We start from the raw sequence: 12,464 nt of genomic DNA, 5'->3' as shown, positions 1-12,464 counted from the left end.
TCTTTTAATAGACTTTCTTGCTACTGCTGATTTTACATCTGCCAGTTCTCTCCTTTCTTCCATACAGAAATTCTGTAGGAAATACTCAGGTTTCTTACTTAAAAATACAAGGATTTTCATTGTTTCCAGACCAGACCTCAGATCAGCAGTTAAGTCTGATGTCAGAAGGGTAGGAAATATATCTCACACAGTAAGATATGAAAAAAAGACATAAAATGCATCACCTTTCTTGAGTCAGTCCCTTTAAATTTAAAAGGAAAAAGCAATGTTTCAGTATTGAAACAAAAAATAATTCTTTCAGACTTACAGCAATATATGCTTTTATTCGTACACAGTTTGAGAACAACAACACTGTCCAAATATTTTCTTTAAAAAGTTATAAGAACCATCCAGCAACAGTAGAAGTACTCACGCAAGTCTGCCTTCCGGGCATTCCTCACTCTTAGTATTTTTACAGTGAGCAAGTTGAAAGGAGATACTGGTGCCTGCACAAAAATTCAGAAAAGGAAAAAAGGAAAAAAAAAAGACATTATTATTATAGACTGTTGTCACAGACTGCTGTAACCCTGAAGTTCTAAGGACATAGACAGAATAAGGTTTTCAAGGTTGAGACAATACAATTCATCAAACCAAGTAGAGCAGTCAAAAATCTGTACAGATTTTTGGCACAGAACTCTCTTCAGACCTGAAATAGAAGTAATATATTTCAAAATCACTCAAGTTAATGGTAGGTGCCAAGAGTTTGATTTTATAAAGATCGCATCTTCTGATCATTGCTCCCTCATTACCACAATAAACACCCCTAAAGTACACTCGTGGGTGTCCTCACCTCTCACATACCACTGCCTGCAGTGGAACAGATTGTCTCTGGGACACCAAATACTGTCACACAAGCTGTGAAAGTAGAACTGTCTACCATGCACCAGCACAAGCCCCAAAACCAGCACAAACTTCTGCACATAGCCAAAAATAGAAATGTAGCTGACAGTGATGAGATACTTCTCTTGAAGACTCTGGTGAACATCTCATCTTCAGCTCTGACCCCCAGCAGACAGCTACAAAAATCATCCCAGAGTTGATCTTGGGAATTAACTCACAACCCCACTAGATATCAAAAACCTTGAGCTCAGAGATATTAAGTCTATAATAACTCATAACCTTCACAGCTCATACTAATAGATCTTCATATTCCTCTTGCTATAAATTAACCCTTTCCCCATTTCACTTTTGAGATGCCTGCTTACCTTCTTACTCTCTCTCACATGCTAATATCTCCTCTTTCATATATACCATCTTTCCTTTTAAAACCAATTTATGTACAAATATGATTTCTCTCAATACTTGCTCAAATTGATATTTAGCTTTCCACTTACTGGTTCTGTTTTAGAACAGAAACAGGTTTTAATGTGCCAAAAAATTTATCTAATCTTTCTATCTGTACCAGCTGGGTGAGAGCAAGGTACTAATACATTCTGGGGAACAAGATGCTGGAAAGCAGTGCCACAGGAAAGGTACATGGGCATCCTGGTCTGTGGCAAGTTGGATGTGAGCCAGCAGTGCCCTGGCAGCCAGGAAGGCCAAGTGTGTCCTGGGGGGCATCAGGCACAGCATCACCAGCCAGGAAAGAGAGGGGATTGTCCTGCTCTGCTCTGGGGTGGCCTCACTTCAAGTGCTGGGGGCAGTTTTATGTACATATTGTAGTATATTTACAAGACAGACAGGAAACTATTAGAGAGTGTCCAAAGGAGGGCAACAAAGACGGTGAAAGATTTTGAGGAGAAGCCATATGAGGAGTGGCTGAGGTAATTTGGTCTGTTCAGCCTGGAGGAGACCAAGGGGAGACCTCATTGCAGTCTGCAACGTCCTCACGAGGGGAAAAGGAGCGGCAGGCACTGATCTCTCCTGTGGTAACCAGTGACAGAACCCATGGGAATGGAACGGAGTTGGGTCAGGGGAAGTTTAGGTTGCATACTAGGAAAAGATTCTTCCTCCAGAGGGTGGTTGTGCACTGGATATGGTCACAGCACCAGCCTGAGTTCAAGAAGAGTCTGGACAATGCTTTCAGATATACGGTCTGATTCTTGGGGATGGTGCTGTGCAGGTCCAGGATTCTATGGTCCTTGTGGATCCTTTCGTACTTAGAATATTCTGTGATTCTACCTCCATCTATAAATCCTCTCTCTTATTTTCCTAGATCTATTATAACTTCACAAAGTTAATAGAGTGTCCTAACACAAACCCATGGGCATTATTGCTTAATTCAGGCATCAGAAGTGCCTGTATTTATCATAAAGCAGCAAAAGCAAAAATTATACACTGATGTTAACTAATAAAATGTACCTTGCTATTATTTCCTTCATACAGGCTATACATTTTGCCAAATTACATCTTTTCAGCAGTATCACAGGACTTATCCTGGAGTGCTTCACAATGCTTTGCCAGAGTATCAAGCAACTGGGACCATAACATGACATTGGACAATAAACCAATGTAATGAAGGAGGTCCTTGTCCTCACCAGCAAAAACCTCAGCACCTCTGAAAAGTCAGAAGACAACACAAACTGCCTCCAAGAAACAACCTGAGTAATCCCCAGACTATCATCTTGCACTTCCCTTTGAGTTGACAAGGGGCCCAAAGATGCAGAGTTGAGAGGCAGTAAGACAGCAGCAGGAGGCTCAGAGCAGTCATTGATATGGGCACTTTTATTCTACATTATCTGGCCTGTCCAGTCTCTCAGCCAGAGCAGTTTTACAGAGTACAGTTTGCAAGCCCTGGGATTGTCAAGTGTGGGACATTTCAGTTGTCACAAAGACTGTATCACACCTCTATCTGCTCCATGGTTCCAAACGTGTCCACAAAGGAAAACTTGGATAGACTCAAAAGAAATAAGTTATTTGGGGGAAAAAACAAACAAACAAGGATTACAGTCTCCAATCAAAAGCAACCAAAAATATCGGGCCCAGACTATACAGCCGAAGTGCTACAACTACTTTTATAAATTAATAAAATAGTAATAGTTAAAATAGAGAAGCCCTCCTAGACACAAGGACCAGCAGCCAAGGCTTGTCTACCCCTGTCATCTAACTGACATGATTTTTACATTTATGTTTGGTCCCTGCTTTCCCCATCCAATAAATTGTAAGTGTTTTTGACCTCAGAAATGTTATTTCAGAATATGTGGAACATCTCTCTTATCCAGAAAGAAGAAGGCTTGCATTCCTTGATTACAGAAAAATGGACTAGGGTACAAGTTTCCCATTCCATGGAAATTCTATTAATTACTGACCTTTACACCATTTAAAAAGAATAACCTTGACTCAGCTCTTGGAAAACAAGCACTGAGACCCTTAATTTGAGAATCTCAAGTGGATAATATCTCCCTGCAGCCAAGTGCCACGTGGAGATAGGAAGTGTGAAAGTTGTTCCTGTGTTACCTGGACCTACCATTTATGCAATTCTCTGCTCAGGTCTTACAATTCCATTCTGGTGTATCTTACTCTCCAAACTTATGGAAATGATCCTCAGTGCTCATCTTTGGGTTGTGGAGTGCCTTCCCATACTAGAGTCCTGGAAGTCCAACCTTACAACTCCTAACTTTTAGGGGCCTGAATTCATTACCAGGCCTAGCTGTCAGCCACTAACTTAAAGTCACACAGAAAATCTTGTCCTAAAGTGGATAATCTCTAAGCAATTGGCAAGGGCTTCCACATCCTTGCCTTTATGTGATGATGACCATATCACAGACTGGGTAAATTCTGAGGCCAGTTATTACAGTCAGTCATTACACACACTTCAACTTTCAGCTTCTATATTTATTTCATCTGCTACATGAATCTTACCTCATAAACCGGAAACACAAGCCAGGCATTTTAATGATCACTCTTGAAATTACTTAAATATATGAGGTTGCAAATGCAAGACTTGGTCACACCGTCCTACGTCAGATAAAAATTCAATTAAATCCTGTGGCACACTTGTGCAATCCTCACATATCTAGTCCAAGGGAAGTCAATAGGAGTGTTCATATACATGAGTGCTCATCTATATGAATGAATTATATAACTGGTCTCTAAAATTGCTCTATTTTAGTAAAGTTCCAAGCTAAAAGTCTTTCACAGAATTTTTTTCTTAAGGAGAAAAGAGTGAAACTAGTAAAATATTCCCAAGTCACATTAAGAATTTATCAAAGCATGTGTGTATTTGGGGGAAAGCACTCTTCCCTTACGTTTCTCATCAAACAGGAATATAAATCTCATCAGTACTTTAAAAACTGTGAAAAGCAACAGAGAAATCGCTCACCCTGTCAGAAAGAGTAGCAGGGCTTTAAAACACAGATCACTGCCTTGCTTCTGACCTGGGTCAGGTATGTGGCACCTTTTAAGTTCAAAGAATTTTGGAGCCTCAAAGGCAGGCAGGATTTCACCTCAGGCAAAGTCAAATGCATAACAAACACTTTTCCTTGTACTGCTATTTTGTATGTATTTCACCCATTTTAAAATACCCTGTAGCTGGGTCTTATCAAGTCAGTAGAAGTCCCCAAGTTTGTTTCAGGATAAAAACAAATGGAGCAGCACTGAGTCATTGGCTGCTTCTTTCCAAGAGCTATGCAAAGCTTCTGTGGCTTCAGACTGCAATTTTCATGTGGTTTTTTTTCCTCTTCCTGTTTGCAGCTCCACAGCTGGACATGTGTTAGAATGGATCCAAATCTGAGAAACCAGGATTCCCACAGTTCAACAGGTTTTATTTCCTCAAGACCACACCAGTCTTTATCAGTAATTTATGTTATCTCAAAAGTGTTACGCTTTTGACTGTCAGCATGAGGGCACTAACAATTTTTTCTCACCAGCTATTTTACATATTCTTTCTAATGTATATAGCTGCTCAAATTGAAAACCCACACCTCCTATCAGTTACCCTGAAACTCACTCTGACAATGAAAACTCATTTCCTTGACTGAGCCACTGAGTAACAATAAGCAACTCAAGTATACTTGGCTTATGTACTTATCATAAATACCAACTTTAATGGGAAAAAAAAAAGGAATAAATTTCAAGTCCTTCCTGAATTTTACCTCTGTGAACCTTGGAGATTCAGGGTAGAAAGAAGGGGCTCTGAGTCCTACTCTAACCTGTAGGTACTCATGTAGGTATTCATGTCAGTTCTGCCACCCTAAACACCTTGAAGATAAAAGCAACAATCTAAAGCCATGCAACTGTGCAAGTCTCACCTAGGGACCAACTAACAATGTAAAAAACACTCCGGATATAAAAACCAGACTGATCTTCAAAACAGAGGCTAGAACTCAAAATAACAATTTATATGATTCTAGCATGCTTCTTAGGGGTGCAAGACTACATAGAGAGACCTAAACATCATTTTAGAAGCTAGTTTTTGAAGAAATTCTGCCAAGTCTCCTACCACAGCATTTCACTTTGAACAGAGAAAAAAAGTGACTCTCAGGCACAAACAGGCATCAGATACTATCAATAACAGCAAACCTCCACAAGGCAAAGAGAATTTACGGCCATTTGAAAGATTGTCTGTGTTACTGTGATTTCCCTATGGTGATGCAAACTGGAAAGTCCCCAATCACACAAGGAGGAGCAAAAGCTCATCTTGCAGACAGATCCCCAGAGAGGTTCAACTGATACTGGCAGCCCCAAACCTACTGCAAGTACCAGAGGACAGCCTCATCCTGCTGCCATGGCTCCCATTCACTGGCTCATAGGAGCTCATCTGATACATTTTCCCTTATGCTAACACCTCTTAACATAAATGCCTGCTAATTGTCCAGCCATTTTTAATTGGGCTGTGCAAAGAATTAATCCTCAATTCAGCCTTTACAAAGCACCTTTTGCTCTTTTTTTTGCCTTCAGAGAAGTTTGGGCACTACTCCCACTCCTACTAGGCTGATAAGATCAAGCTTGTCAGAAGACTGAACTCGCCACATTTATTCCAGCATTTTTTCTGTGAATGCTGTGCTGCACAGAGAATTGCAAGCTCTAGGACAGACCATTACACTGCAAAGAAAGGCTACAAGGAATACCAGAGCACTAGGAACAACTGGAAGACCCACATAAAAGCTCTTCTTATGAAGGCATAAAATATAAGAAAATCGGAATATTTCATCCAAAGAAATCAAAACACAAAAGAAGGGAGTAATTAAAAATTTGTTATAGTTGAAGTACAAACCAGCCCAGATAAAGTGCAACACATAAGCATCAGACACCAACAGCAGCCGGGCTATTTAAAGCTTATGGAAAGCCGTGGCAATGCTCCATCTACAGAGCTGAAGTCACAGCTCAGCTTTTCAACACAGTAAACTTTGCAACACAGTTTTCCCCCGAGCCACTGAATTCCTAAAATTTTTTCTGGTGATCTGCATTCAGCACTGGACAGCATTTAATGAAGGGCCAGCTAATTGCTACCTACCGTTCTCAACGCTGGTGCTGAGGTGCTCGTAAAAGTCTAGGAAAAACAACACAAGGCAAAGTTAAGAAAACTAAACTGCATGTTAAATGCTTACTTTAGGCTGACATGTCAAAACATCTCACATTCAAGGACACATTTAGAGCTATGCTTTTTAACTACATCATTAGGTGCTTTACTGACCACCATCACAACTCTCTTCCAAATTATTTCCTTTTTTTTACAGGGAAGCAGAAGCACAGTAAGCAATTTTCTATCCCTAAAATATGTCTTGAAAACACAAGTGTGCCATGACGTTCTGCAAAAGCCTAGACTAGGAAAGCCATCCTTGCAACAAGATCTGAGGAACAGCAAACTTGATTTCCCTTGATTGCCCGTACAACACAAACCACTTGTTCTCCTCTGTGACCAGCTTCACTGGAACACCAGACAATTTTACCCACTTTACACTTGCTATCACCTTCTTTTGCTTACCTCACTTGTACTTAAATTTGATCCCATTGCAGCCCCAGTTGCATGTAAGTCCAGTGTTAAAGGTTACTGAGTCGTACGGCTGGCAGGAACTCCTCATGCAGGTTAGGGGAGGAGGAATAGGGATTTTATGACAAGGTTCTCCTGCCCCACCCCCTGATTATTTCCAGTCATTAAGCAGTCACCTCCCTGCTTCCTGCAGCCTATTAGAGCACCTCAACTGAGTCAGCAGAATGAAGAGCAATTCCTTTTCTACCCACTGTGATGTCTGGGGAGGATGCTGAAGCCCCTTTCTGCCCAGATATTGCTCTCTTGAAATACTACTGGTAATGAAGTTTTGCATTTATGCAACAGCTCCAGCCCCCAAGCAAAGTGCTTCTGACTAATTAAATCACAGCTCTCAGAGTACCTCTACACTGCCACCATCATGCTGCAGGATAGTAGAGGTGTCAGCAGCTTCTTTCCAAACCATAAACTCAAATACCTGTAGCAGTCTTCCCATAGCAGCACAGTTCAGGCAGGTAAGTCCTGCAGTTCAGCAAGGTGACTTAATTGTGATGCCACAACTGAATGACTGCAGCACCCCCAAAGCTACATTTAGCATTTCTGCTGCATTTAGCAACCTCAACACATGCTGAGTATTCTTTGCCTGGATATTTATCGTATATGTGGGAAAAAAAAAAAGTTAATCCTTTCAGAAATCTTGCAGTTTGATATTAAATCAAACCAAAGGGAAGGGAGGAGCTATTAGCAGCAGGTGAAACTTGTGAGCGGAAGGGTGAGGTAAGAGAGAGGGTTGTGCTCTCCTGCGTGGGCCTGGGGACCACAGCAGTTCACCCATCCCCGGAGCTTACTTCAAAGGGATCTGTGTGTGCTGGCTCTCACAGCGAGCCCAGCAGACACACTGTGAGAAACTGCAGGGCACAAAACCCTCCCTGACTGCTCTACACCCCGGTGTACCATGACTCACTGCCTTGTAAAGTGTACCAGAGTAGCCCTAAACCAGCATGCATGTGCAGGCTAGAAGATTTTGGAGCGTGCAAGAGCAGACTCTGGCTCTGCCAGACTCTTTCTCGCCTCTCTGACTGATGATAGGAGGCAGCAAGTACTCAATCTTGCATCATGAAATTGAAGTGATTATTTTAAATCAATCTTACTTGTGTTGGTGTTTAATTCATTTGATGCAGGCAAAGAAAGCAACCTTGTATACTGCAGTGGATGCCACCTAAGTGCACTCTCCTGTGCACTTTTGATACCATGGAGGCTGGTATCAAAATAATTCTGCACAGAGGTAGAGAGGAGGTGTTGTCCAAGGAATGTTGCTGGATTAAAATCCTCTTTTCAGATACAAGTGACTTCCTTCTATATTGTGTGATAAACACATGTAATGCCTCTTCAGAAGATCTTATTCAAAATATGCAGTGGTACTCTCTGGTGGTTTCCATCTGAAGTATTAATGGCTAGCTGCTTGCTCTATAGGAACAATTCACACTGTCCTCTCAGAATCAAAGGAAAATGTGAATCTACATCTTCTGAAATGCTCCCTAAAGGAAAGGACAAAAGATACTTCCAATGAACACGTGCATCTTTACCCCAAAGACAAAATACCTGTTCTAACGTCTGTCTTTATAGCTGTGTTAAATCCTTAGGAAAAAATTCAGGTGGAGTAGTCACAGCTGAGAATCTCTTACTTGCCCTCTCTCACAACTAGTTCTTTACAGCTTCTGAAAGAATGTTCCCTGGAAATATTCCAATATTAAAAGTTAAAGTATGAATCCATTTTCATTAAAAGCATCTGCAAAACTTCTTCTATCACAGGAAAGAGGGTAGGATATCCAGCTCACCTTGCCCAAGTTGTCCCAGCAGACACATGCACCTATGCACATTTATATCGTCCCAGCTGTTTCACAGCCAATATAAGACTCCCTGACATTGCATTCTCTTACCGACACTGTTTTTAAGATACATGAGACAGCACTTCACAATTTATAAAATTATTCCAGAGTAAGTGCATCTTACCCATTAAATGGTTTCGTGATGTTCAGACTGTTTTCCTCATCTCAAAACAATGTCTTCATTACCTTTCCAAAACACGTTCCTAAATAATTCTCCCTCCCCTGCTCATGACAACCATCAGATTTTTAGCTGGCAGTTTCTCCCTTAACCACTAACTATCCACATACACAAGAAGGCTTTGGAATACTCTATCTTTTAAAGACCTGGCATCTTTATGGCAGGCAAGAATAGTGATCTCAACAGTTTCTCATTCATGCAGAGAATACCTGATAGAACTAAGCACTGAATGCTCACAACACCTTTGACAGTAAGTTCTGGTCAGCACTGAGAAAACTTGATGGCTTATTCACTGGTGTCTACTACACCACCTGCTTAAAATAAAAAATCATGAATTTGCAGTTCGTCCCGCTGGACTTTTAGAAGTAGAAATGTATCCCTAGGATTATAATTTCAAAAATATTACAACTTCCAAGGTCATGTATCATGTTGGGGTTTTTGCATTTTTCACTAGTTCTTCCACAATTCAAGGACAATTTCAAAGACAACCATAAAGCATGCATTAAGCAAATTCATGTCTGAATTTACCCAAAGTATAAGAGTCATATATTGTCTCTTTTTAGCAATCACATTTCCACATTAATAGTTTTAAATTGCCAGAGATCACATATATATTCTACTTACACTCTTTCCTGGATTTTTGAAGATTAGAGAGACTGTGTAACTGATGGCAGAACACTCAACAGTCTCTTTAAAGCTCTGAAGAGTAACAAGGAGAGTAAAAAGGAAGATGTAATTTTCCTCTTCTATCATGCACTTTCAAGTGCACATTTACATGCACATGATTTTGCATCTATGTATTAATTAAGGCAAGGGGGAGAAAATATATCACTCTGATCTAAATTGGCCAGCTGCAAACCCTAGTTTCCCCAACATGATATTCAGATAATTGAATATCTGATTGCAATAGGTCACAGGGAAGAATAGAAGCTGCTTTCAATGCTCCACAATTGCCTTATAATCCAGGACTACAGAAATGTATGACTAATGGGGGACTTCGTCTTATTGCAAGAGAAGAGTATCCTTGTACCCTCCTTGGGATGACAATGGAAGCAGTCATCATTTACACACCCTGAACATAACAAGAAGGGTAAACATTCAAAGCACATGCTAGAGTTGTTAAAAATTGATAGCCAGATGTCATATTAGAAAATAATTACTCAGTATTAACAAATTAAGCAATTTAACAAACGTAGTGTCAGATCTGTAGCTTGAGATTTTTCCTGGTTTTTCACTTAGTTTTTCTTCTTTTTGTCTAATGCTTCCACAAGCTACAAAATCTACAAAGACCTCATCCTACTAGTCAAAGAAGAGCAAGCAGCTCAAGTCCAACTCTAGTTACACACAGGACTTGAACTCAATAATCTCCACAGACAAGGTGTACCACGGATGCCAATTCCAACTTTCCTATCCCAAGGTGTCGGGTTTCAGACTCTGAGGAACTTAACTTAGACTTGGTAATTTTTGGCCTGACACTAATTTTAAGGAACTCTGGTATAAAAAAACCAAACAGAAATACTGAAACCCAAAACCAAACAAAATATCTCCTCCATATGTATGTACATAACATTCACATTAGTATGATTAATATGTTGGCATTTTATTTTCATGTTTTATGTACCACACCTTCAAAACACCTGTTATTTAAAACTCTACAATATTCTTTCAGTTGTTGAAGAGAGAAATCATGCTAGGTGGAGGGGAGGGAGATTATGTTTTTTTTCTTGAGACACTATTCTGATTATGACACATATGAAGGAGGGCTTGTGCTTTCAAAAGACTATTGAGAAATTGCATTAAAACAATTCCACATGCCCTTGATATGTTTTGGAGAGATAAAATCTCGCTCCTCCTACTCACTCACATGAAGTAATTGGGCTGCTTTACCATTCAAAAATCATCACTAAAGTGTTCGCCCATCTGTTAATATATGCAACCCTGCCTTCAGATTTGTTGCAACAGAATTTCAAATGCAATCCTCATCTCAAAACCTTTATCTCTATCTCTCCCTGTGCTCTGTAGATCTGAGCACCCAACAGCACCTCTCTTTACCTTTGCAGGAGCACTCAGAGGTTGCCTGACCTTTCCAGGTTCATTCAACACTTCAGGCACTCTTTAAGCACCTATTTCACTGCCCTAAGCCCAACAGACCACAGGTGTGAGGAATACCAGCACCAGCCCGTGTCAGCTAATTACCCAATAATTAGGCAAGACACATAGCCCAGGACCTTTACAGGGAAATCCAGAGCCAATTTCAATCTGAACCAATTCTCAGAATATCAAGAAGCCACCTCATATTACCAGCTAATTAAGGAGGTAACTTCATCAGCAGTCAGCCTGAGATGTTTGAGCCCTAATATGGACTGCAAAGATTCACAGCTAATTGTTTCCAGGATCATGACATTACATTCAGCAGAGCTTGTGTGACAGGTCACAAACAGGTGTTTACAAAAAAAAAAATGCTGCCGACCTACCTGGATCTTAAATAGAAGAATTGCATCAATGCTGAATCACTTTGAAAAATCCAGCTGATCTGTCACAGACCCTAAGTCTCAGATTCATCCTTAAAAAATTCCACCAGTAATAATGAATGTGTCTCCTGTGTTATTTTTTGATTGATAACTGGCAAGCCACTCAAACAAATATCTCTTCCCCTGTCCTTTCATGCTGCCTTTCACCATCACATCACAGGCAAGATTCTGAAGTATCCCTGTATTGTGAACATCATCAATGGTCTTTAACAGAAGAAGCCTTTCCTTCCCCAAAAAAGAAAAAAAAAATCAGTCGATTTTGGAGAAAACTCACAAGCCATCAAGGCAAGACCATTAAGCTTGGCTTCCCCAGCTAAAACATTGGTCTCATGCAGTGTTAGACGCTTGGAACCAGATCCCAACACAAACACCAGCATCTGTCTGACTTAAGTCAAAATACTGAGCTGCTAAGCTAGACCATTTAGGCTACCTAAGATTTTTTAGTGGCTTGCTAAATAGGCCCAGATTTCTGAAAACAGACTCCCTTTCCTCAGCTTGTTCTAAGCCATCCTAATTTTCCAGATCAGCTGCCAAAAGCACACATCATCACCACACCTTGGGTGAGTAAAGCTGAAGGCCCAGTGCCAAGTGTTGCAACGACCAAAAATCAGTGGGTGGAATACACCAGGCACACACTGAACTGCTTATGTTCATTCTTCCTGGAGCTCTAGTAATGAAACTTAAAAATCTTAAAAATACTGAAGAGATACTTTGCAAAAGAAAATAACCACATTTTTAAGCCTCCAATTAATTATTGCTAAAAATAAATTTATTAACATAACTGAGCTGTCAGGGTGACATTTCCTTTTCTTCTTGACTCACAGAAAACTATTGCAGTCTTACTAGTGACACATAACATCAAATTATCCTAACCAAGGGCAAGGAAAGAAGGTGAAAAACTGGCTTTCTGCATAAGAAGGTTAGTGAAACAGATCTATCTGTCAGTAACTGAGGAAAAG

The 12,464-nt window shown here is 40.3% G+C and overlaps 1 protein-coding gene across 1 annotated transcript in view; it reads right to left on the bottom strand.

Moving 5' to 3' along the window:
• LOC120500283 (cytosolic phospholipase A2 epsilon-like) overlaps nt 1–6,931 on the bottom strand; it is a 33,812-nt gene extending 26,881 nt beyond the window's left edge. The window contains exons 1-3 of the mRNA XM_039704928.1: nt 6,905–6,931; nt 6,434–6,469; nt 413–485 (exon numbers count right to left, since the gene is read on the bottom strand). Coding sequence (XP_039560862.1) covers nt 413–485; nt 6,434–6,469; nt 6,905–6,931 — 136 coding nt within the window. The remainder of the gene's footprint in view (nt 1–412; nt 486–6,433; nt 6,470–6,904) is intronic.
• Between the last annotated feature and the right edge of the window lie 5,533 nt (nt 6,932–12,464).

Source organism: Passer montanus, unplaced genomic scaffold (genome assembly GCF_014805655.1).
Source record: "Passer montanus isolate IOZ18808 unplaced genomic scaffold, ASM1480565v1 scaffold18, whole genome shotgun sequence".
Lineage (NCBI taxonomy): Eukaryota > Metazoa > Chordata > Aves > Passeriformes > Passeridae > Passer > Passer montanus.
Note: the sequence above shows the minus strand (reverse complement) of the source record. Positions and strands in the feature narration are given on the sequence as shown.